Source organism: Eschscholzia californica, unplaced genomic scaffold (assembly GCF_041429995.1).
Source record: "Eschscholzia californica isolate CP2 unplaced genomic scaffold, dmEscCali1.0.p SCAF_4, whole genome shotgun sequence".
Classification (NCBI taxonomy): domain Eukaryota; kingdom Viridiplantae; phylum Streptophyta; class Magnoliopsida; order Ranunculales; family Papaveraceae; genus Eschscholzia; species Eschscholzia californica.
Window position 1 is genome coordinate 47,641,086 of NW_028238461.1, and position 25,798 is coordinate 47,666,883.

The 25,798-nt window shown below is 37.1% G+C and overlaps 4 protein-coding genes and 1 pseudogene across 10 annotated transcripts; 2 read left to right on the plus strand and 3 right to left on the minus strand.

Moving 5' to 3' along the window:
• Positions 1-1,339: 1,339 nt before the first annotated feature.
• On the plus strand, positions 1,340-7,329 carry ACDO1 (Protein kinase superfamily protein). Its single transcript, XM_086637463.1, has 14 exons — positions 1,340-2,133; positions 2,217-2,423; positions 2,628-2,717; positions 2,811-2,957; positions 3,138-3,302; positions 3,517-3,657; positions 3,837-4,016; positions 4,409-4,604; positions 5,419-5,546; positions 5,809-5,880; positions 6,273-6,385; positions 6,466-6,613; positions 6,705-6,774; positions 7,002-7,329. Exons 1-14 carry the CDS (start codon positions 1,801-1,803, stop codon positions 7,064-7,066), a joined length of 2,055 nt encoding a protein of 684 aa, XP_086493589.1. The 5' UTR covers positions 1,340-1,800; the 3' UTR covers positions 7,067-7,329.
• Positions 7,330-7,959: 630 nt separating this feature from the next.
• Positions 7,960-15,454, plus strand: LOC147545420 (Glyceraldehyde-3-phosphate dehydrogenase-like family protein). Its single transcript, XM_086637464.1, has 12 exons — positions 7,960-8,364; positions 8,522-8,672; positions 9,540-9,617; positions 9,867-9,982; positions 10,320-10,373; positions 10,862-10,949; positions 11,041-11,133; positions 11,662-11,702; positions 12,221-12,274; positions 12,436-12,599; positions 12,823-12,892; positions 13,185-15,454. The coding sequence occupies exons 1-12, from the start codon at positions 8,269-8,271 to the stop codon at positions 13,308-13,310; spliced, it is 1,131 nt and encodes a 376-aa protein (XP_086493590.1). The 5' UTR covers positions 7,960-8,268; the 3' UTR covers positions 13,311-15,454.
• Positions 13,713-17,356, minus strand: GIP2 (mitotic-spindle organizing 1B-like protein (DUF3743)). 6 transcript variants are annotated; one of them, XR_015223951.1, is made up of 5 exons: positions 17,231-17,339; positions 16,567-16,772; positions 16,342-16,477; positions 14,770-15,010; positions 13,713-14,011 (listed from the first exon to the last, which is right to left on the minus strand). XR_015223951.1 is itself a non-coding variant. In XM_086637465.1 (4 exons), the coding sequence occupies exon 3, from the start codon at positions 14,987-14,989 to the stop codon at positions 14,774-14,776; it is 216 nt and encodes a 71-aa protein (XP_086493591.1). In that variant the 5' UTR covers positions 14,990-15,019; positions 16,342-16,477; positions 17,231-17,356; the 3' UTR covers positions 13,713-14,011; positions 14,770-14,773. The 6 variants fall into 6 exon arrangements, 3 of the variants coding, with proteins under 3 accessions (XP_086493591.1, XP_086493592.1, XP_086493593.1); XR_015223949.1 differs by having other exon boundaries at positions 14,770-15,019; XR_015223950.1 differs by lacking the exon at positions 16,567-16,772 and having other exon boundaries at positions 17,231-17,356.
• A 1,216-nt stretch (positions 17,357-18,572) lies between these two features.
• On the minus strand, positions 18,573-24,450 carry ZIGA4 (ARF GAP-like zinc finger-containing protein ZIGA4). Of its 2 annotated transcripts, none has more exons than XM_086637081.1 (13): positions 23,900-24,450; positions 23,703-23,764; positions 22,163-22,250; positions 22,016-22,077; positions 21,834-21,930; positions 21,218-21,664; positions 20,282-20,893; positions 20,030-20,170; positions 19,827-19,943; positions 19,652-19,738; positions 19,306-19,438; positions 19,177-19,222; positions 18,573-19,066 (listed from the first exon to the last, which is right to left on the minus strand). In XM_086637081.1, the coding sequence occupies exons 1-13, from the start codon at positions 23,993-23,995 to the stop codon at positions 19,012-19,014; spliced, it is 2,043 nt and encodes a 680-aa protein (XP_086493207.1). In that variant the 5' UTR covers positions 23,996-24,450; the 3' UTR covers positions 18,573-19,011. The 2 variants fall into 2 exon arrangements, with proteins under 2 accessions (XP_086493207.1, XP_086493208.1); XM_086637082.1 differs by having other exon boundaries at positions 20,039-20,170; positions 23,900-24,403.
• A 528-nt stretch (positions 24,451-24,978) lies between these two features.
• LOC147545423 (histone H2AX-like) lies at positions 24,979-25,585 on the minus strand (annotated as a pseudogene).
• Between the last annotated feature and the right edge of the window lie 213 nt (positions 25,586-25,798).

The window sequence follows — 25,798 nt, forward strand, 5'->3', positions numbered from 1 at the left end:
TATTAAACAGACTAATAGGCCTGTAGTCTGTCGGGGTTTGGGGCACGGCTGTTTTCGGAATAAGACAGATGTGAGTATGATTTGTATCTAGAGGAAGTTCTGCTGTTTGGAAGAAATTATGAACTAATAGGTATATATCCTTATTGACTGTATCCCAGTTAGCCTGGTAGAAGAAAGGAGGATAGCCATCAGGACCAGGGGCGGCATCCTTTTTCAACCACTGGATAACAATATCAATCTCTGCTCTGTCTGAGATTTCTGTCAATTCTGTATTTTGGGATTCAGTTATGATGGGGTTGAAGAGATTTAGAATTGTGGGCGAGCTACTACAATTGGAAGATGTGTTAATGGTGAGGAGGTGGTTAGTGAAGATGTTGAAAATATCTTTGACGTCATCCTGCCATTCTCCATTGAGATCTTTGATTGCCAGAATACGATTATTACGATTTCTTTGTATGGCTTGAGAGTGGAAATATTTTGTATTTTTATCTCCTAAAGTTATGAAATTATTGCGAGATTTTTCTTTCCAGAGACTTTCTTGTTGCCTATAAAGCTCTTCAAGACTAGTTTTTAGCTTAATAAGTTCATTGCTATTTTTAGTAATTTGAATGGTAGCTATGGTGTTTTTTATTTGCAATTCTAGGTTACCAAAGACTTCCATGTTCCACTTAGAAAGGTGTTTGCCTAAATTGGATGAGTTTGTTTGAATATGTTGGGGAGAATTAAGGTAGTTACCATTCCATTTGGTAGCTATAAAATCATGGCAGTCCGGGTGCGACATCCATTTTCTGATAAATTTAAAAGGTTTTGGTTTAGGTTGATTAATGTTTATGGTGTTAAGGAAAATCAGATTGTGATCCGATCCACTAATGTCGAGGTGAGTTAGGTTAGAGTTGGGGAAGGACTGCATCCAAGTTTCATTGACAAGAGCTCTGTCTAGTCTCTCTTGAATTAGGTTTTCATCTAATTGTCGGTTAGACCACGTAAACGGGTTGCCCTGAAAACCTAAATCAACCAAACTTAGCTGTTGAATGATGTCTAAGATTTTGGGGAGTGAAGAATTAGACGTGTCTTTTCCACCACACTTTTCTTGTGGGTCGAGAATGTTGTTGAGGTCACCTAATACCACCCAAAGGTGGTCCAAATTCATATTAAGGGTTGTAAGCATACTCCAGGGGCGAAGTTTATTTTTATTATAAGGGCAGCCGTAGAAGCTCGTTAGATAAATATTCATGTTATTGGTTGTATCTTTTATTTCTGCATGTAGAATCTAGATTTATTCACTTGATAATCAAAATTGAAAAATCTCTACACCACAGTCTCCAAATGATATAGATTTATTCACTAACATTGGAGTTGCCCTAAATTTTGTGAAGAGTCTGATCTGGTCCATCTGGAGAGTGATAGTACTACTTTTTTGGGTAAAGATGTGCCAGCTAAGAAATGGAGAAGAGTTCAACAAAAAAAAAAAGGAAATGGAGAAGAGGTGATATGGACAAAGTGTGGGTCATCGTGGCCAATCCGTGGTTACAAGGTTCGAGACGAACCTCCTCCTTCCGCTTGTCCATAAAGATCTACCGCCTGAAATTGAACAAGTCAGAAACTCGGGGGAAAAAGAAATCCAACGCTCGAAAATTGGGGTGATTACGTAACCCAATTGAAAAATGAACTCTCTTACTCTCCATGAATTCGTGATCCAGAACTGAATTAACCATAAATCACTTTCTCTCTCTACTCTCTCTTACACAAATTCCGTACTCAGTCGGATTACTGTAAAACTAACCGGAATCCATCTTCCAGATGGAACTAGTAGTATCCGGCCAACATCTAATTGTAACTACAAATTATAGTGTTATAAAAGATTCTTTGTTTTCAATACCCAAACGTAAGTATCAGAAGTACCACAAACAGATTGTTTCTTTCTCTAGGGTTTCTAATTTAGCATCAACAACAACTTCCTCTCCTTCTACTAAGACTTTAACCCCTTTGAGGAAAAGAGGTGATCGTGGTGGTGGTGGTGATGATGTTAATGGTATTACTAAAACTAGTGGATTACAGTCTAGTAGTGCCTTGGAACAACTCGATTTCGAACGTGGTGTCTGTGTTCCTTTCAGAAAGTACACTCCTGAATCGGTTTGTGATAATAACCCTTGTTTTATTTTCCTCTGCTGAATTTTAATTTGTTCTTGATTTTTGATTGAATTGATTGTTTTTAGGTTAGAGACAATGTTTTGAAATCTAATGGAGGTATATTATCACTTGTTGGTCGTGGAGTTGAGATAGTTTGGAAATTGGGTTTATATTGGTCTGCTCTTTTATCTGATTTTTTGATTGGACGGGATGAAGAAGTTGTTCCTTTTCGAGCTCGGCAACTTAGGAACCTTCTCTGTGATTTAGGCCCATCTTTCATCAAAGCTGGCCAGGTATAAAATTTAATTGTTTGCTTGTAGTTTGATTTATCTATAGTTAGTGTTATTACTGCCTTTTAACACTTCGTACTTTTCGCAAGCTCGTTATAGTTTCCATTAAACCCGAAAGTCGGCATCAAAATCGGGTGTGTCACTGCCATGTTTGAATTTGTTTGACGACTTTTAGTCACGGGTTGTTGTTGCGTGTTGTGTTGACAGGTTTTAGCTAATAGACCCGATATCATAAGAGAAGATTACATGAATGAACTATGCATTCTACAGGATGACGTTCCTTCATTTCCCAATCAGGTAAAAATAGATCTTTGTTTCTGTCTAATGGGGACTAACAATTTGTTCAGCTATTTGTTATAAAAGTAAATTGGTTTGCTGAATGATTTGTAGGTTGCCTTCACGATAATTGAAGAGGAATTAGGGCAACCCCTTGAAGCGATTTTTAGCAAAATTTCACCACGGACTATTGCTGCCGCAAGTTTGGGTCAAGTTTATCGTGCTACTCTACGTGACACGGGGGACGATGTGGCTATTAAGGTTGTACTTGTATATTGTTATGTTTGTGCATCTAATTCTTGTGTCCTTTCCATGGTCATCCACATCGAAACTAAACATCCATCTGCTTAAAATTTTACATGAATTATCAGTTCATTCAGATTGTCATGTTCAGCGGTTTTGAGTTCTTATTATGCGTTAATCGTTTTTGTCTAATGATAGGTTCTAAGACCTGGGATTAAACCAATAATCTATCGAGATCTTTTTCTATTTCGAACTCTTGCTTCATTCTTGAATGGTATCAGCCTACAAAAACTGGGCTGCAATGCGGAGCTTATTGTTGATGAATTTGGAGAGAAGCTTTTGGAGGAGCTTGATTACACTCTGGTAAGTTCTGTGTATCACAGTAAAGAAAACAATACCATTTTCAAGTGTTGAGTGATAAAAACCAAAGTGTGGATTTTGTTGACAGCTTTGCAATTTACGGCTGATGTATTTGCATGCATTTCACTACTGTTTTTATGTTGTACGGGGGACCATTTTTGATACAGTATTTCTTTTTTTCCCTAAGCTTCTGGTTTGTTGTTGCCTTTGTTTTCAGGAAGCTCGAAACATTGAAGATTTTCTAGAAAACTTCAAAGATGATCCTACTGTAAAAATTCCCCAGGTTTATAAGAATCTTTCAGGTCCACGGGTTCTAGTTATGGAATGGATTGATGGCATTCGGTGCACTAACCCAAAGGTAATACACTAAATCTCTTGAAATTAAAGCTTTGGGGCCATATTGGTGAATTCCCATGTTAGTTTTTACAATAGTTTATGAGTTGGAGCTTAATGAGGAAAAAGTTTTATTTTATAAAGAAGTAATGGAGTGTATTATATGAAAATTAAGGTTTAGTTTGTTTTCTGCATCTCTATCAGGCTATTAAAGAAGCTGGTCTAGATGTGAATGGGTTTTTAACAGTGGGAGTTAGTGCTGCTTTGCGGCAATTGCTCGAATTTGGTCTGTTTCATGGAGATCCCCATCCTGGAAATATCTTTGCTATGCGTGATGGGCGAATTGCGTATGTTGACTTCGGGAATGTTGCAGTTCTCAGTCAGGTAAAGAATAGATACTCAATACTCATGTTTGAGACAACGGAATGAATATTATCTTTGTTCTATGCTGAATGCCTGAACATGAATATTTTATAGCTAATACAGTTAGTTGAGAGGAAACAGGCATGTTCCCTTTGTTTAAGTTTCACAGAAAAACACTTTAGACTATGTTTCTTTCAACAGACGGCTACAGTCATAAGTTAGCAGTCTGATGGGTTTCAAGAGCAAATTTCGCCGAAACTTGACATTTTCTTTGAATGTTAGTCTTTTGTGTCTCTATAGCTGAGGTTGCGCCTATTGTCATTGTCTTGATCTAAAAGGTTATCATACCACTTGCTAATGTTTTCAACTTCATGAGGTACTTACTCTTTCACTCCGTCTTTTTTTTTCTCCAGCAAAATAAACAGATTTTGATCGATGCTGTTGTCCATGCTGTAAATGAGGACTATTTTGAGATGGCAAATGATTTCACAAGGCTTGGTTTCCTGGCTAGTGGGACAGATGTTGCTCCGATAGTTCCAGCTCTAGAAGCAATCTGGCAGAATTCAGCTGGAAAAGGACTCTCGGATTTTAATTTCCGAAGTGTTACTGGTAAACATCATCTTCTATATCTTTTTTCCTTCCCTTCATCTCTATGTTGTCAGAAAAGTAATATCACAATGATTTAAAAAACAAAGTAATATCACAATGCATGCAAGATATAACTCTGAACCGTGTCACACATTTCAAGCATCTAGTTCTTTTCAGTATCTGGCCCTGTTAAGCATGCTATTTTATATTCTTATGCCTCTCTCAATGATCGAGTTCAAGGTTTTTGTGCAAGTAGTCTGTTTCTAACAAGTTGACACATCACACATACACAGTAACAGTAACTTCACTAAGTTGTATAAATTACGGGTTTATAAGTTCTCATCAACACAATAGGGAAACATATTTATGATACTTCAAGTTGATTCTGCGAACATTCTGCAGTCATGACTCATGACTTGAGAGATTTATGCACATCTAAAACCACAATGATCTGTTTTGGATTTGTAAGGGATTAGAACTGTGGTTTTATTACCAATAACTGAAACCAAATATTTCACAAAAGCAAACAGAACTTTGAATCAAATACTTGGACCTAAGGAATGTAAGGTGAAACCGTGAAAGTAGTAACCTGAGTCCTGTTGAGACTGCAATGGGTTTTGGATGTCTCCGTGCACCTAAACCCAGATAATCATCAGTGAGTTTCTATTCTAACTAGCAGTTCTCATTAGTTTTCGCTGTCATTTTCTTTGGGTCACAATACTTTTTGTATTTCCTGATCTGCAGTAGAGTACCACACCACACATCATTAAGATATTTTCATTCGAGATATTCCTAGTAATGTTTCTGACATTGAATTTGCATGCTTTGATGGCAGGAAAGTTCAACCAATTGGTCTACCAATACCCAATCCGGATACCAGAGAGGTTTTCTCTGGTCATCCGTTCTTTATTGACCCAAGAAGGAATCTGTTTTACACTTCAGCCGGACTTCAAATTTCTTGAGGTGAGGAAGATTTCTTTCTTGATGAGGTTTAAGTTTCTTTATGGCAGATGATACTTCAAGTAGACATAAAAAATGTACTTTAAGATTATCGGTTTCCTACTACTTTAATATTATTAGTGAGGCAGTTAAAAATTCGTCGTTGGACAAAACATTTCTCATGGAGTACTAGCTGCTTAGATGTTACAATAACAATTAACATATCCTTAACTATAAAGAACTTAGTTCAGTAACATTTCATTCACTGATATCGAAAACTTTTTAGGTTGCTTATCCATACATTGCAAAACGTCTTCTCACCGACCCAAACCCAGCTTTACGTGAGCGTCTCGTACAGGTAAGTTCCAAATTGATCTTCTTCCAGAAGTATGTATAATATCGTCAACTTAATTGAACTGTTTTCAGATATTTACTTAGTATGTAGCTGACATAAATATAATCCAATTGCTCACTTTATTCTGATTCTCGTTATTAAGATCATCGCTACAGATATAAATGTTTTTGACAGCATAAATGTTTATGTTAAATTCCGACCAAGTTTTGATGGGTTAAACTTACAAGTTTGGATGACTTGCCAAGTGCCAACTCAATTATGGTTACAAACTAAAGGACTCTCCCTTGCTTCTTGAGTCTAAAGTACACCAGGGAGAAGTTATCTCTACCCAGTCTAACTCTGGTAAAGAGCGGTGAGACTAATAGTATTTTGACGAGCATTTGCTTATGTATCAGGTTCTTTTTAAAGATGGACTTTTTCAGTGGAAAAGGCTTGAAAATCTAATTACCCTGGCAAAGGAAAATGTGGCTAAGATGAGTAGTAACCCTGCCTTGCAAACAAATAACGGGTATATTTTGCATGTATAATTTCTGCTCATGTTTGGTGTTCTACTTTTGCCGTTTTTAATTCATTTTCGCTCTCTAACAGCCAAAATTCAAGACATTTGCAAATCGAAAAGAAACTAGACCTCACTGATACCATCAAAGATGGAGCTCGTGTGATCCTAATTGATTCAGCTATTCGCAGACAACTTCTTCTAGCTTTAACCGAGGACTCCAAGCTTCACATTGAAGAGGTTTGCGAGTTTTCTATGGAACAAATTCTGTATGTTTTCGTTTATATTGAACTCGCAAGATTGCTTAAACACTTTTTTCCCCTCAATGCAGCTTGTGGATGTGTATAGACTGGTTCAGGATGACATAGATATACCATCAGTAGCTTTGGAGGTCGTACGAGGTAAAAACCTTTGCATAATTATATGGCATGTCATTCATTTGACAACCTTTGACCTTTTATCCTTTTAACACTTTTTTGAACGGTTATTTCGCCAAAACCAGAGATTAAAATCGTAAGCGTAAATAATATAGACAAAATAGCTGGTTAGCGGACACTGCGAGTCCACATTACCTGCCGTGAAATGGGTTGAATAATGTGGTCCATATGCTAACTATGTCCTTGTGCAGATTTACCGGCAGTTGCACGAGATGTTATGCTCTCATGGAGCAACTCAGTTTTAGCAGATCCATGAACTTGAGCTTGGAATTAGACGATAGTCAGGGAGAAGTCGAATCATTTTTATTATGTGGGATTTTCCAGGCGAACCACCAACAAGACATGTAGCAGGATTCTTGTTATAGTAAACACTGTTACACTGTTGTAATTTTGTGGTGATTTAGAAAAAAAAAAAGGACAGGGAACTCATATACTGTATGTAATATTACTCATTCCATTCCATACTCTATGTATAGAAATGTATTTATATCAATGAAAGCAGAAAGAAGAAATACAAAATATTTTATTGGGAGGCCTATAGTCTACGGTGGGTCTGAATTGTCGTCTCTAGCAGCTTACCCCAAACTAAAAATCAGCTGAATTATAATATCACCTCTTCACAAAATATTGATACAACAGAATTCCCACAATGGAACTCTTTTGGAGAAATAAGAAATTTTTTTTGTTTCTCCCGATCCCTGCGACCATTTCTTCTCTCCTCTTTCGATCACCACCTTCGCCCACCAACACCACAATTTCTTTCCTCGTGTTTGACTGGTTACGACTTACGAGATGTCCGATGCATGAGGATTTTCGCCCTGAAACCCTTTTTGGGAAGGGTTACCTTCCGTTGGGAGAATACTGAAATTTGGAAATGTACAAGACAATGAAATTAAAGTTTTAGAGAGAGAGAGAGAGAGGGAGAGGAGAGATAAAGATAGACAGAAAGAGGAGCAATGGTAGTTAGAGGTGGTGACGGGAGGTGATTAGTGGAATTGGTGGTGGTCAGACATGAGAAAGAAAAAAATTTGTTGCCCCAAAAAATTTGATAAAACCAAAATTTCCCCTTAAAATTTAGTGTCTTTTTTTTTCCTGAATTGTCAGCGTGCTTCGAACCAATGTCTCTTTCTTGTACGGCGGTGATTAGATGAGCTCAAGCTCATACACGGATGTACGAGAGCTCTAGTCATCAACTGTGGGAATTATCTCACGGATTCTTGACTAATTCCAACCATCATCGATGGATAGAGCTCATATACCTCCGGCCTCTGGGTATGAGCTCGAGCTCATCTAATCACAGCCGTTTGTTGGGCATTCCTAAACGCAAGGCCTTCAAACAGGTCGCTAGAGGAACGGGATATCCTGCTCCAAGTGAAGCAAGTCCCAGCAAAGTTGCGTCTTCAGTGCTTTCCCAATAAACAAACGCAACCAGAGTTTAGAGAGAGAAAGTTGAGAGAGATGAAGAAGATACCAATGCTTCTGATGGGATGTGGAGGTGTTGGGAAACAACTTCTTCAACACATAGTTAACTGCAGATCTCTTCATGCCAAACAGGTCCTAACAATCTCACCATCTCTCTCTCATTCAATTCATGCAATTCTCTTGTATACATATTGATAGAGAAAATTAGGGTTCCGATCAATTGCTTCATTCTCATCTTTAATTAGTAGTTTTATGAGCAAACATTAAATTCATTTACCTGAAAACACAGGGATTGCATTTGCGAGTAGTGGGAGTATGTGATAGTAAATCGTTTTTGGTTGCATCGGACGTGTCTAAAATGGAGTTGAACAATGATTTGTTGATGGAAATTTGCCGAGTTAAATCTTCTGGTTCTTCTCTTTCTACTCTCACTAGTTCAGGTAAAAAACACTACCTCCCTGTTTGGATTGTTTAGATTAAAAAAAATTGTCACTTATTTTGAGCATGAATAGCACTTTTGCCCTAGAAAGTTGACATTTTAGTGGCTCCTGCATATTGTGTTTCCGTAAAGCTAGGCTTTTTTGGTAGCACCAACACAACCACCATTTAGAGTATAGCAAAGGGCAGTGTCGGCCCGTTAGTTAGCCACGATAGCCTCATAAGACCCATTTAGAAATGGACCTTGCCAAGTCGCCATGACCGTTTGAGAATGTGATGTGAAAGGTGATTTGCACTTTACAACATTGCTTGAGAAAGATAGCTTAGACTTCAATAGATAAAATAAAATTTCAATCATGAAACATGTGTCTCCATGAAGAGAATCGTGCAATAGACAATTAGATAGGGTGGAATGGTGCGGCAAGTGAATGGACTCGCTTGGTCCTGCCAAAAAACTCGCTTAGTTTTCAAAAAAACATCATTAAAACTTCCAGATAGCCCCTCGACTGTGTGTGGTCTATCATTGACCCTTGGTTACTTGAATGAGTTGTTTTATAGAAAGCTCCGTAGCGCCCCTTGTTTACTAGTACTGACCAAGGAATGAAGTTTCGGTGGAAATTTTTGTAGGCATGGAAATATTTCGGTCATTTCGACCAACAATTTCGAAATTTATTTCCTTGACAAGGCATTGTTAAGAGAAACTTAGTTAAATTTCGGTTTCGATGAAAATTTTGGTAAACAAGGAAATATTTCGGTCATTTAGACCGAAATATCTTGAATTGAATTCCTTGACACTGACTGCTTATGTTGATTGAATAGTAATATCATTACCAAAGCAATTCATACTCTTTCACTGATCTGTGGTTTAGGTGAATGCCAGATATTTACAGACGTTGAATCAATAAGAAAAGTTTTAGATACTGCTGGAGTTCTGGGAAGAACAACTGGTTAGTAGCCCCCAAGTTCAGATGATTCTGTTTTGTTGTCTATAATTCCATATGATGCTTTTTCTTATACCCAGTGTTTTGAATAGTCATATCTAATCGCATATTAGATGTTCAACTATGTTATTTCAAATTTCCAATTCCTAAGTAGAATGAAATTGGGTACTCTTAAATGGGGATTTTGGTTCTGCACAATTTAAGTATATCTACGTTTACCGCTGTTTTGGTTGATGGTAGTCAGTGTCCGTACAGGTTTGGCATTTGTTGATTGCTCAGCCAGTTCTGAGACAATTGGAGTCCTAACTCAGGTTGTTGAATTGGGTTGCTCCATTGTTCTTGCAAACAAAAAGCCTCTTACATCTTCATTGGTAACTTGAACTATATCTTAAATTTTCTTTTGCCTACTACTACCCATTTTATACTAGTAATTTAGTCTTTGCTTTCAATCTAGTGTTAGTAATTTTCCATCACGGAAGATTTCTAGATATGTTTGCTTACCTTTCAATTTGATATCGTTTTTTACCTTCCCCACGTTTCTCAAAGCTTCAATTTGCACAAAAGTAAATCCTGTCCTATACGATATGAATAATTGGGTTTAGTATTTCAGAAGCCCTCCTATCTATGTTCTATCCTACTGCCTTTCTTATATTTTTCTCCTTAAAACCACTATCTTGCAGAAAAGTCATTTTTAGTTCCTGAATGCAGGAGGATTATCAGAAGTTGTTCTCATGCCCACGACGTATTCGAAATGAATCAACTGTAAGTTAGAATTGTGCTTCTCTATACTATTTCGAACTGCAAAAGTACTTTATTAGTTACAATTAATTGGATTGCCATTCACCGGTATTGCTACAACTGTAGATTATTTTTGACGAATGTGATGAACTATAAGATGGTTCTACTTCTTACAGTTATTCATCAGCAAAGACAACAATGAACGTTAAGAGTTGTAGAGTCTAATGTAATTTATGTTGTAGCACCTTGCGAGGGTGTGCTACATGGCTCCCACTGTAGTAGATGAATTGACTATTAGAATTAGTTGGAGGCAACCAAGGATATGTCTGCTTATCTGAAGTTGAGTCTACCTACTCATCTAATTAGAGAAGGCTGTCTTTGTAGAGTTAGCGCTTAACTATTCATGACTACTCTGTGTATCTGATCTGTAATATATTTCACCTATGGAAACATATCTTTAGAGAGAACATATAGTCTTAATCCCTCCAGGAAACTTTGCTTTATGAATGTAGGTTGGTGCTGGTCTTCCGGTGATTGCTTCTTTAAATCGCATACTTGCATCTGGAGATCCTATCCATCGTATTATTGGGAGTTTAAGTGGTACCTAATTTTGAAGGAATCACTCCTATGATTTTCTTCATGGTTATTTTATTCATTCGTATTCTAACGGTTCATGTGGTTTTTTGTATAGGAACATTAGGTTATGTAATGAGCGAAGTTGGAGATGGGAAGCCATTGAGTGAAGTTGTTAGAGAAGCTAAGAGCCTTGGATATACTGAACCAGGTTTAACATAAAAACTTTGTCGTAGATCATTCTTTATTAATTATGCCATTCAGTTACCTTAATAAGATTAGATGCATGTCTGTCTAAAATCAAATTTCTGTCCTTTCCTCTTTCATGTCTTTACTATAGTATTAGTTATGTAATAACTAGGTCCTAAGTAAATGTTGTTGCCTGTACTGCAGATAATTGCAGTTTGGTTAAATTCATGTGTGACGTTCTCCGATGTATCTAGGTAACATAGGCTAGGTGTAAGTTGGAAGTTACTAGGATCCATAATTTGAATCATATTAGGAGTTTAACTGGCAACCATAACTTTCTACAACAGTACAACCAACTACTGTTTGTAAACTTACCTTAAGTCGCACCATCATTTCATATCCCTCATCCACGCCAACCATAATCCATATGCATCCTATTGTACTTGATAAATTACTATTTATGTAAAAGAAGTACCATATTTGTGTCCTTAACTACGGCCAAGTGTTGATGGAATTCTATAACTATTTGACAATGCTATATTTTCTGCAGATCCACGTGATGATCTTGGTGGGATGGATGTCGCAAGAAAGGTGTGGATATAGTTACAACACTAACCATTGTTGGAGGATTTTGTTTATCATCATCGGATAGGCATTGAATTTATTTTTTTGATATCGACTACGATAGTCACTACAAAGGCATGAATACATCAATAAGATGTGATAAGCACGGTAACCGCCGAATTGAAACCCCTATAGGAACGGGCCTAAAGCCCAACTAAACTAATGGCCTACAACACAACTAATGGCCTACAGCCCAACTAACTACTTTATTTATACCTTCAATAACCCAAGTTCAATAAATCATGGATTTCACCTCCGTTGGTAATCGAACCCGGAACTTCCAGGTTTAGGCATGGAATTATATATTATGGACTTATGGCGAAAGCAAAAGGCTTCTTTTCAGGGTGCAAAACCCATGAAGCATACTGAAAAATGAAGATATACATTATTTTGCAAAACCAATTTGTTTGAATCTGACATCTAGGGTTAAGCAACTGCAATTAAACCGAATGCTTATAACTGGTGTCTTATGGATCTTGAAACAGGCTCTAATCCTCGCACGGCTTCTTGGTAGACAGATTAATTTGGATGACATTAAGGTCAGAGTCTAAATTCACCATATTGATTTTCTGTCTTTGTATATGGTCTTGATAAACCAATTCTTAACTTGGGCGGTTGAATGTGATTTCAGAGCAGAAAAGTGGTATCCATATTTCTTTGAGAATAATGGATCAGGTCTTTTATTATTTGCTGTTTGCAGGTTGAGAGTTTATACCCTGAAGAAATGGGTCCTGATAGAATGTCTATTGATGAATTTTTGACCGATGGACTTCCCTTGTTGGATAAAGATATTGAAAAGAGATTTAGAGTAGCTTCTTCAAATGGGAATGTGCTTCGATATGTCTGTATGATTGATGATACAAGGTACTTTTCGAGTTCTTTCTTCGTTAAATTGAAGGTTATCAGTTAAGCAACCCCATCTTTGCCATGCTTTTCGTTCCACACATCAAATATATGAGTTCCATTCATCCAGATACCCAATCTCCTTTTCTTTGAACATAAATTATTTCTCAAGACTACATGTGAAAAAATTCTCACAACGCTTTAATACTTGGCCTTATTTAAAATGAAATGTTCTGTCTTCCAGTTGTCAGGTTGGCATCAAAGAGCTTCCCAAAGATTCTGCTTTGGGGAGGTTGAGAGGAAGTGACAATATGGTAAGTAACAAACCTCTCAACTTTTTAGTGCTCCTGCTTCTTGTCTTTATTGATGATATCACTTCAAGTAGTTATAATATATCTCATCTCTTAATGATAATGGATACACTAATCAATCTGTTGTTTGATCTTAATTGTAATCCAATATTCGAAGTCGAACACTTCAAATCTTGTGCTAATAAGTGAGCACATATATTTGGATCAGCTGGGGGTTTTTTTCCTTGAAGTTTGAGAAAGAAAATATACACAATACTGAAAAGAATAACTTGTGAATTATTACTTGAACTTGCAGTTGGAGGTATATAGCAGATGCTACAATGAATTGCCATTGGTAATTCAAGGTGCTGGAGCAGGGAATGACACTACAGCTGCTGGAGTTTTGGCAGATATCCTTGATCTTCAGGACCTCTTTCATTGATGTGGAAATTCATATTCCTCGTACATTTCTAGTAGACGGATAGGTCAGATCAACAGCATAATTTTCCGAGGGCCGGCACATGATGAATATTTATAATGGGTTTGTCAAACCCAGACTTCAAAAAATTGATCTATCGATGCATCTGGTTTCGAAAGTTACTATGCAGATGTTTAAAAAGTAATTTATGAACACATGATGACTTGTGTTATTTTAGACTGAAGCAGTAGTTGATCTTTTCTTTAGCAGTAGCCAGAAATTTACTATGAATAGAACATTCAGTATCATCCTTAAAAAATCATCTGTTAGGTCATATGTAAGTAATCAATGCTAAACCAAATATGAAAAGTTAGGGTTCTGAGCATGGTAAAGTTACGAAAGACCTAAAAAGAGATGGCTGAGAGATTCGGGGCAGAAATCATGATGGAATTAAAATGTAGAACAAAGTACAAGACAAAAATCGGTGAACAAACATGTGTTTCTTTTCCATATCAAACACTGACGAGCAGTAAAATTGACAATGTTTTAACTTGAACCAGACATTAATCAGCTATGACTTGTTCAGGCAATTTTTTTTTTGTTCCGACTCCATCTTCAAGCAGTACTAGCAAAGGGAATCACACATTCAACAAATTCGAACTAATAAAACTGTTCACCCACAGCATTCTCTAGTCAGATTGTACCAAGGAAAGTATCATCAGATCCTGTCCAAAGAATCAACAGTCACCAAGTCATTTTCACTGTCAATCAAACCTGTAACTATGGATGTAATATGTACAGTAAAAGGAATTATACACTTGCAAATTGCAACTTGATAGAAGGTTGAAATACACATGCACTTAAACCAATTGCCTATAATGATATATATCAAATGCTCTCGACCAGACATGTTTTTCTGATAGAAAGATGAAGGTGAGTCAAAGAGAAGCATATGTCGGGACGGCCAGACGGGGACATAATAAGATGGTTTCCCATATCACGGGGGTTGGGAATATACAACTACTCATGTAGTTCATATCTGGGAAATGGCCTAACCAAACACTAAATTTTAGGATATGGTCCCCTGGGACGTATTCTATACACCAGTTATTCCTTACAAAAGCACTCTATAGAAACAATCGACTTCAGAAACGAATTCATGCAGACAAAACACTATGGCGTCCAAGTCAGAGGGAAAATAAGGCCAAAAAGCTAGAAATCATGTAGGTACCTTATTTCTATACCTAGTGCACTTTCATAAAATGTGGTTGTGAAGTAGCAACACAGGGGAAGTACAGAAAACTATACCTGTTTAATCAGTAAAAAAGAAGGCCAACAACAGTTTTTGTGCAACATGATAGTAGGAAAGCCAACAATTCATGTCTCTGATCAAGCTTTTAGTATTTGTTTTTCATGAGTGGGCTAGTCTAATAAAAATAACAATATCAAATCAACATGAAGTAGATCACTGGAGGTAACTGACCTGATCAGGGAATAGCCGTTGTCACCGACGAGGTAGTAGAGTGTGGTTCCCTTCTGAGCTCTTTAACAAGTGCGGCGAGAGATTCTGGATTCAAACCCATTTCACAAAGTGCTACAAGGACTGACAGGGTATGTCGATCCAGACCTGTTTCGAGAATGTTTGACATTTGAAATGCAAGTTCCAGTGATTCTCGGGCATTTCTAGCAGCCTCGGGATCCATAATACCAGTATCAGATATTATCTGAATGAGCTAAAATATTACCATAAAGGTATTTAGTAAATGATCCTTATGACTTACCAAACCAAGTATCCAGAACTCTTCAATAAATTTGAATCTAAAACCAACATTTACGAGGTGGGACTCACAAAAGATAAATTCCGCGGGAGTTCGAAGTTCACATACTAGGGCCTAACAATTTGTCAGTCTCAAAGCAAAATTATGTGAGATACTACATTAGTTCAAATTCCAATCATCCTTTAGATACTAGCTAAGTAAGTCTAGAAAGGCAATTACCAAACAAAAATCATTTAGTTCACTACGCACAATTTCTCTTAGACATTTCATAGATGAACAAACAAGATTTTCAACATAATGATCACTATAAACATTACACAAACCCTAGAACCAATTCAACTAGAATTAGTTTAGAGAATCATATAGATTATGAAGTAACTATAAGACCTAACAGAAGCAAATAAAAGATAACTAGCACAGATTTTGCATGCACACAGGCAGCAAGGGCTAAGAAACGGAATTTCGACTAAGGCAGCAGGGTTTATATAGGATGCTCAAAATGGATAAGGTTGAACCAGGTTAGTTAATAAAAAACTCCTAAGTGTTGTACATAGTAGGCCCTTCTAGAGAGAACAGTTGGTAAGCTAACCTGCTACAGGGTTTTAATCATAGACGAAATCGCTAGTATTTTAGCTGATATCAAATTGAATACAGTAAACAACAATCATAAATGGTAAACAAAATACAGTGATGCCGAAGCTCACTATATTTTAAAACGTAGTAGCATAAAAGGCGTAAAAACGTATTTTAAAACATTGTGCATAGTAGCTGCTGAAATTCCTATTATCTAACATGAACGCAAACTAGATATAATTATCATATGAAATTCCGATCACAAATACTCTTGAAGGTTAAGAACTTAGATTACACGGTTTACACCACATGATAAAATCAAAATTTCTTTCCGATTTCCTTTATCTCTTAATCAACTATACCATTTCACAATGTTCATATGGTAAACGAGGCAACCTCAACCATACCAGAAAAAATTAAATAAATGGCTAAGCCACATAAAGAACAAGAAAGTTATTCACTTTTTCTTTTGTGAAATCATATTTAAACTAAATATTGTTGGCCATTCGAATTTGGTGAACAAGAACTTGACTTTTAGGCAACATTAGACATTTACCCATTTCTTCGAACAGTTAGTAAGCAATTAAAGTATAATAACTGATCCAAGGATTAAAACTGATAAGTATGAGTTAAACAAGAAAGAGTAGCCAAAATTATGATGGATTTACGGTAATACAGTATGAAGACTGAACTAAACTCGTTACCTTCTCGTTTAGGTCGGAACTAGATCGAATCCGTCGAGGGAAACGAAGTAGGTTATCTTGATCGCTTCAACAATGGTCGGAAGTGTCAGGGTCGGAAATTGATGAAGAAGCCGTGGGAAACCCTAAGATCCGAACACTGAAAAGGAATTCATTAGAAACACTACACAATTAGAGAGAGAGAGAGAGAGAGAAACCCTAAGATTCAACATTGAAAAAGATCATCACCTTCACTACTTTTCTCTTCTCACTTCTTCTCTATTAGCAGCAATAAAATGGGAGAATTACTGAAACACCCGCCTTTTCATAATGTTCTTACGTTTTACCCCACTTTTTGATAATCTGATTACTAATACCCCACCTTTTCAATATTACTTTCTTGCCCTCTTACGTTTTACCCAACTTTTTGATAATCTGATTATTAATACCCCCACCTTTTCATCGTACAAATCAAGACAATTTCATACAAATCAAGACAATTTCATACAAATCAAGACAATTTCATACAAATCAAGCCAATTTCATCATACAAATCAAGCCAATTTCATACAAATCGAGCCAATTTCATAAAAATCATGTCAATTTCATAAAAATCACGCCAATTTCATCATACAAATCAAGCCAATTTCGAGAAACCCTATTTCGAATGATTACTGTCAATTTCATAAACCCTATTTCGAATGATTAAGAACTACTTTGTTCTAAATGATTACTGTTATAATCAGTAAAGGGAGACAACACCCTATTTCGAATGGAGAGAGAGAGGGAAACCATATACTAAAACCCTAGTTCGAGTTATTTAGACCTAGTTCTATCGGGAGTTAACTACATGGAGATTACCAGCAAAACGATGGGTAGTTCGAATGGAGAGAGACAGAGAGAGGGAGAATACCTGGTTCGCTTATGGAGTTTCGTTAGGGAGAGAGGCTGCTTTCATGGACTTTCGTTAGAGAGAGAGAGAGTGAGACTACCCGAGTTTTGTTTCCCTGCTGGTAATCGCGCGGGTAAGGGAGAGAAGAAGGTTGTATTTTTAGGCGCCCCGACTTTGTGTCGAAGGCGCCCTGTTTTTTTGATCCCTCAACAGATCCGGTTTTAGTATATGGGTTTTTTAATAATTTCTCTTCCTCTAACGGCATAATACCGTCAAATCTAACGGTAGTCGGGGGTATTAGTAATTACTAATAAAAGGTTGGGGTTTCAGTAAAGAGCATTATAAAAAAGCGGGAGTTTCAGTAATTCTTCCCAATAAAAGATCGGGAACAGATTCCGCTGGCTAACATTTTGAACCTCGTCGGGCTTCCGGGGGACTTAAGTGATATGTTACACAAGTATTTTGACTTGGGTCCTTGATCTGTTTGAATTACCTATCAAGTCCAACTCAAAACTTCAGGTCAATCTCTAACGGCGAATCTTTTCAACAAAAAAAATCTCTAACCCCCCGAGTTGATGTTAGAAAGAATAGTTTGTGATTTTCTCTTTATAGTTATGGTTTTTGTAACATTGCTTGTGCCTTTATAAATAATCGATTCGCTGGTCTTCCTAAGAGCACATTAAGTCTAAGAGCACATTAAGTGAGGACAATAACTACTCTCTTGACATGGAAAGGAAGAAGGTTTAGGCCTTTCATAAGCATTTAAGAAAGCACCAAATCCTTCTCATGAACTAAACAAGATGACAAATGCTATTTGGCCTGCAAATGAGAGCCAAACACAAGTCGAAAGTTGATGTAGACGGCTCACATTAGTCCGGGTTTTCTCTCCATTTGCCAGGACCAATGAGAGACGACCACATTAGCTTTAGGCCATATAGTCGGACCTCATTTTGGGGCCAACTAGCATTTCTGAAACAAGATTTATATAGTAGTACTAAACACTCATTCATGTGCATTTTTCGACTGGGGTGATTGATCGGAATAAATGAATGAGTTAGATTCTGCTAAGCTACTTAAAAGTTTCGTGCTATCCGAATAAACCTTCCCTTTTCTTGTCCACACTAATCACTTTATTTACTTAAGACTGTTTTCCACCTATAAAGTTCCAAATCAATGAATGTTTTAATGGACACAGGGGGCTCCATTTATAGAGCTCTCCTGTACTCACGAACTCAAGGAGAGTTTAGAGTTTAGAGTTTAGGGAAGCTTTGTCGTCGTAATCCATGTTAACTTGTTCTTCGAAATATTCCCAGGCAGGACAAGCACTCCCCGGGGAAAGAAAAAGTTCAATGTAAAGCTTATGTTTTAAGAGAGCAAGCACATCAAAACATGTAATAAAGGTCATATCATCTTTCTGTAAGCATATATAAACTCACCACTCTACAAGGCCACAAAATAATGAATTTGTCATTACAAGCACTAATTACATCATAAAGATAAGCACCACACACACTTGCAACATAACAAGCCGAAGAATCCTTTGTCCTCATTCTGATATGGGTCAGCCCAGTCTTCTTCGGAATCACCAATCCAATGGCACACCTAATACGATCTGATAATATCATCATGTAGGCTCGATGATGTTTCACTATTGCACTCGAAACAGAGCTGAGGCTTGAGTTTCAACCGTAGAATGTTACGTTGGTGCAGGTCGACGAGGATATTGACATCACAACTACTTGCACTCATAATGGATAGATCAAAGGCAAGAGAACTGCTTGAATTCTACTGCTTGCCAACTCTCATGCAAAAGGATTCCCACCAATTGAAGCAACTGGTCCTTGTGAAGGGATATTCCTGTCAATTTGCCAATGTCTACAAATCAGCCAGACCAGCATAAGACTCTGACTAATACAATTACTAAACATAATCTCCTCAAGATATTAGCGAGTTCGATAGCAACTTACTGCATTGGTTGGGTTGATGCTTCTCCTGCCATGTATGCTAGCCCTCCTATGGATTTTTCACAACCAAACTCAGATAAACATAAGTAAAGGAAATGCGGATAGACGATTGAAGAATAGAAGATAACTTGCCTTGTGCTGTTGTAGCTGGAGTATAAGGTGCAATCGAATTCTGAGAAAACCATGGTTGACTTAGGTCATCCAGGAAACCAGGTTGCAACTCGGGATCTGGCAGTGCTGATTGTAACGAGCTCATGTTCAAGAACTAAACAAGGAAAGATTAGATGGAAATGAGTGATTCCATATTGTAGGTAAAGAGCTAAGCAGGAAGTAGTTATGATAGCGAGACCAAAGATTGGACTTAGTTTTAAGGTAAATTCGTAAAAGGGTATAATTGTAAATCTCAATGGGTTATTGAAATTCGTAGACATGTTATTAGTCTTCTACTACTAAAACTATAGCAGTACTAGTAACATACCATATTGGTGGGTTCCGAATCAGATTCGAATGGGAAATCAAACGGATTTGTGGATTTTCCTTCAGTTGCAATTGGCACCATTCCTCCCTGTTGGACACGACATATCACACTATTCAAGTAAAGAGAATAGGAACTATAAATGTTAAGTGATATAACTCAAGAACCAAATACATACCATCACTGGAAACACTGACGAATCTAACGATGATCCGTTAGTAAAATCACCAAATGGTGCACTAAAAGGAGATTTATCTAGTGGATTTGCTGTTTGAACTCCATATGTGCTATATTCCTGCAAAAGCTACTATATGTAAGAACATAAAATCAAGAAGTTATCTATTTTATTTTCTAATTCAGGTCCAAATGCATCAACAGCACCTCCAAAACCTTATAGTTAAGACTTCGGTCAGCATCTGAAGGCAGGTGGTATGTTGCAACTTGTGATTCGCTTGTATACACCATAGTACCATAATTAGCTTGCGGATGGCTATGAAGGGGATCAACAAAAGCACTCCACTCCTGTTCATTTAAAGTAACACGGAATCAGAATCTATAAATACAGCATCCCACCTTGAAATCGTTGTAGAAAAAGATGTTGAAATTTCTAAATTGTATTCAGAGATTGCTTACTTCAGTGCTTGTTGTTTTAGGGGCAGCTTGAATTTCATGCAAACCCTGATTCATTTGATTACCAATATATGCCGGAGGCTCATGGCTTGGTGAATCTTGGACCGTTGTCCATGGGATACTTGAACTAATGGAAGGAAGTGTATCAAAGTTGCCAAAAGGTACTGCATCACCATGAGTCACACTAGCCGGGAGTATACTCTTGGTGTCAGGGGCAGGTACATCTTGTCGGGGTAAATCAAATGTTGCCCATCCATCATTATTTGTGAAAGAAACTGGCTGTTTATGCTCCGAAGAGGATGTGGGTAACTGCTGATTGGTGACATCTGCAAACAAATCTATAGATGGGGCTACAGATGATGTTGGGGATTGAAACAAATCGATGGATGGAGCAGAAAAGGTTGAAAATTGCTGCATATGTGAACTACGAATATCCGGAGTTGAGTTATAAGCAGGAACATGTGACTGTGAGGGAACAGAAGAGGTTCGTTTCAATTGAGTTCCAGAAAATTGTTCAGATTCTGAAACTACATATAGTAAGCCACCTGAATTAACTGATTGCAGAGAGACGGAGTTGCTGTCAAATGATGCAAAGCTGCTTAATGATGCACTTCTCTGAACAAATAAAGGAACCAGTGTTAGATAGTAGTTAGGTACTAGTTGTAGGCATTTAAAGCCAAACACGTGAGTATAAATGGCATCAAGTAGATTCTGAAGACTGTCCGCGCATGTGTATAATAGACATGGACCACATGGATGAACATGTTCAGACATGAGCAAATTGTCTGATGGTTTTAGAGATATAAATTGACTTCAATTTTAGGCCAAATATGTACGTTGATTTGTATCAAAATAAGATGAGAACAGAGTTGCAAGATTTCAATGGCTACAGCTTACAATCATCCACAAAAATTGAGATAAGGTCGGGAGGTATCCAACCTGTTGATGTGTGACTCCATGAGTATTTGTCGTGTTATTTCCCTTCGAATATGAGTTTATTGTTTTACATCTTTCCTCCTTTAATATGTCCCGTACAGGAAGACTAGGAGGGCTGCTGACTCCGATATCTTTCTGAGAATTAGGTGACGAGGCGCTAGATCTGAAAGGATCACCTCCACTAGAAGCGGAATAGTCTGAAACTCTGGAAACAGAACCTTCATTCGCAAACCTATCATCGTATATTTGCTCTCCTAAGCGTCCAGGGCTGTAAACCAGGCTAGAAATCTTTGCTTCATAATGGCCCCGATCTGAACCTGGCCTTCGAGTTAGCGCACCGACTTGTCTGCCATACTTCCTATCTTCATATTGATTTTCATATGGGGGACTTTGAGAATAAGAATGATACGAGTTGGCTCGTATTATTTCATCTTCATTATTTCTTGAAGCCTATAAAGATAGCATACTTGGGTTAATCTCCTCATTGTTGAGTTAAATGGGACTAATTCTTGGAAATAAAATACATAGACGCACATAAAAAGTATTTAATACTCAGATGCAACAAAAGTAGCACTAAAAATATTCACAATCGAATGATGTTATTTCAGAAATAGATTACCTGAGTGTCTCCCGGAGGCTTTTCAGTACTTTTTACTCCAACATACTTTCTATTCACATAAACGTTCTTTATGAACTCACGCACCTTTTCAACATTGCTGCATGAGTGAATCATATTAAATAAACCACATGTCTATGGTAGGAAAAATTCTGTAACTACTTGATGTAAGAAATTTATCCCACCTGCTACTAGGCAATCTCTGCCTTTGAATGTCCCAATCTTTCAAAAACACTTCTCTCGCACGCTGAAAAAGCAAACGGCTTATAAGTGAACAAATGACCGATTTCCATACCAATGAAGATAAAGACCACTTTGACTCCTATTTTTACCTGATTACCACCTTGTTGAAGAGAATTAACTTCTTGAGAAGTGAACTTAGACATGGATACAGACTTCACTCTATGAGTAAATTCACGGCTGTAGAGTGTAAAACATGAATGAATCAAAAATAAAATCATTTTTTAAGAAACCATGGATGAATACAAATTAATCAGTAATCCATAATTATCAACCACGGTACAAATGTTACTTTAAAAAAAAAACCAAGATACAAATGTCATGAGGCCTTTTGAATAAGATTAAATGGAATTGCTTCCAGTTAATGTGAAGTTCAGCCATGTTTAATCACATTATAGCCTACTATCAAAGGCTCTGCCACGGCTCGAAACGGATCCATTCTATATTTCATTATGCTCCATTATGCTCCACTCTCTACCTTGAGAGTGAATATAATACACTTTGTTGTTTTCCATTAAAATGAATTAAATGACCATGGATATATTGGATAGTCATTTTCAGAAGTTTCTACGGAGGCAGATAATAATACCCATACCGCATACTTGCAGGCAGTTCGACGGGAATATCGACAAGCAATGATTGAAAGAAAAGGATTAGGAGAAAAAGGGTTTGGAGAAAAAGAATTGAAAAGAAAAAAAACAAACGAAAAAAAAAAAAAACCAAATAATGAGGCTTGAACCCATGTCCAAGACAACGAACGAGACTACTTTGAGTAATTTATATTTTATAGTTTACAACAAGTGTGCACTAACAACCCTGGCTATTTTCGATAGGTGTTATTTCTTACTACAAAAGCGCAGGTATGGCAGAACCCACAACCAACAATCACTGGCCTTTACTCTTGACCAAATGTGCTACCTAGAACTAGAAACTCTTACTGAAATCCACACCATCTTGTATTCTCCCAGGCTCTGTATTTTATGAAGTCTGGGGAGCTTATAACCCATGATGCCACACTGGTTGATTGAAACGTAAGAGATTGTAACTTACAATTACAAAATAAAGTGCAAAAAAACAAAGATCTGTACGCATGTATCCTCAATTTGGGTTTTTTGAACTTGCCAAACCCACACCTTGTCTACTTGTACTGGCATCAGATACGATAGCTATACAGGTGTTCATGTTACAAAGTTGTTTTGTTTAACATGTTCATATATAACTTAACTGTTGCTTTAATTGACTAATCCTTACGTATAATGTATATCAAACAACCATAGCTATAGTGTGAGATGTAATACAACCAGTTACCTATATAATGCGGATATCTCACTCCCACCTCCCTTTTCGTTTCTAACAACCTCGTATAGCAAGGTCAATTTATTGATAAGTAAATTGAACTTAGGAGCTAGACACGTCGTAAGGATTGATACTGACTTGTTTCGATAGTTTTTAACTCTTCATCAATCACACAGTTAAGTGATTTCAAGCTAAAAACTAAGCTGATTTTGATAGGTCATAACTTAAAATGCTGTGAAGTTGATAGGAAATAAAAGAGATCATGATTAAGGGTTTGACAAGAAAAAAACAACTAAAACTAACAAGAAGAGCTCAATTGATATTAAATTTACTCACTGTATCCCGCTACAGGTTATACAGATGAAAGTCCAAAAATTTGTACAGATATACTGAGGACCCTGCAATCAAAAATTAGGTTTTAGAACACCAAGAACTCTCTCAGTAATATTTCCCATGAACCTATAAAACCCTAGAAATTGAACCTTTCTTAAATACTTTAAAACTGAAAAGTAGAAGAAAAGAGAATACTTTACCAGGCTATTACAGTTGATGCATCTTCGATTGGGAGGAAGTTTCATAAGACCTCGAATGATCTTTTCATTTCTTTCTTCTTCCTTTTTGCTACTCATCTTCTTCCGCCTTATAAATTACCCAAAAAAGGAACAAAAATTGAAGTAATCAAATGTTTAAAACCCTAATAAATTATGAAATTGATATCGAATTTCCCCTAATAGTTGAAATGATTGAAGTTGAAGATCGAGACAATTTCAAGTAATTAAACTTCGCCAAGATCTTTGATTTTAAACTATAAAGAAACAACAACTCGATTAAATTTTGGGGGAAAACTTGCAATTGCAAAAAGTGATTCCCTTTTTTCTCTCTCTAGCAATCTTCAAGTCTTCCGGCGGCGAAGAAAAATGAATTTTAGGGGAGAATTTTACATGGGGTTGTCTTAAGATTTTGTCTTTTCGCGGAACTTTTAACCGTTACCGGTTGGTACCGGTGACCTGACAACAACTTTTCCCGGGCTTATGTGTGAAGGGTATATATACCACTAGGGTTCTGTTTGATAGGCACTTTCCCTAAGAAAAGGAGAATTATTTTCTCTCAAATATCAATTTTCCTAGGGTTTGATAGGTTATTTAGGGAGAGAAAAAGAAATAAGCATGTGACCTTTTTTTTTCCCCATTTTCCCTCAAAAGTGGGGAATTTCGTGACCCATGTTTGAGTGGAGAAATTTTTTTCCCTCAATTGCTTAATTGATGGCCGCGGCTTTGGGGAATAAAGAAAATTCTTCGGGGAATAAGTTCTCGAGGGAATCCAGATTTTTTTAAAAATTTCTCCGGGTAATAAATTTTTGTGGGGAATACAGAATACATTTTTTTGAAAGTTCTCCTCCATCTCATCTGTTCTCTCTGCCACTTCATCTTCTCGACACCTCATCATCTTCTCCGGCGAAGTCGCCGGTCAATTTCCTGCCGGCGACCTTCAAACATTAAAAAAAAATTTTATTTTTAAATTTTCTCTCTCCTCTCTCTCTCTAATTTTTTTTCTTTTCCCTCTCTCTCTAGAACAGATCTAGAGAGAGAAGGTATGTTCAATGGTGAAAACCCTAGAACTCTTGTGAAGCAGATCCAATTTCACCCTTTTCTTTACCCACTTTCTTGGGCAACAAATTCTGATGAATGTTAGGCAAAACCCCTCAATTAGCAATTGTAACAGACCCCAATAGTTTGCTTACTTCCTCATCATTCCTCACTGCCAGTTGAATGTGCCTTGGAATTATTCTGGTCTTCTTGTTGTCTCTCGCTGCATTTCCTGCCAATTCCAAAACCTAATCCACCAAAAATATTCAATCAGATAACCGAAAACAAAAAGAACTATTATGATTGAACAAACTTAAGCATCAAAATGATGGAGGGAAAAAACTTTTTTTAGTGAGAGAAAGTAAAAGTAGAGGGATTTGAGATACCTCAGCGGCAAGGTATTCAAGAACAGCAGAGAGATAAACCGGAGCACCAGCACCGACACGTTGAGAGTATCTTCCAGCTTTGAGAAACCTAGCGATTCTTCCTACTGGAAATTGAAGACCAGCCTTTGAAGATCTTGAAACCGATTTGGATGATTTAGGTTTTCCACGACCACCCTTTGTTGTTGCGGTAGAACTCATTCTGAGATTTTGACCTGATTGAAAAACAAACGAAAAACTAAACCCTAATTTTGAAGAACTGTGAACTCGGAGAATATGGATGAGAATTGAAATGTTTTAGGTTTTTAGAAGTTTTTTCTTTTTTTATGCTTGAAGGTCGTCGGCCGGAAAATTGGCCGGCCGGTGACTTTCGCCGGAGAAGATGAGAAGGTGTCAAGAAGATGAAGTGGCAGAGAGAGGTGATGAGATGGAGGAGACTTTTTTATAGCATCTTCTAAAATTA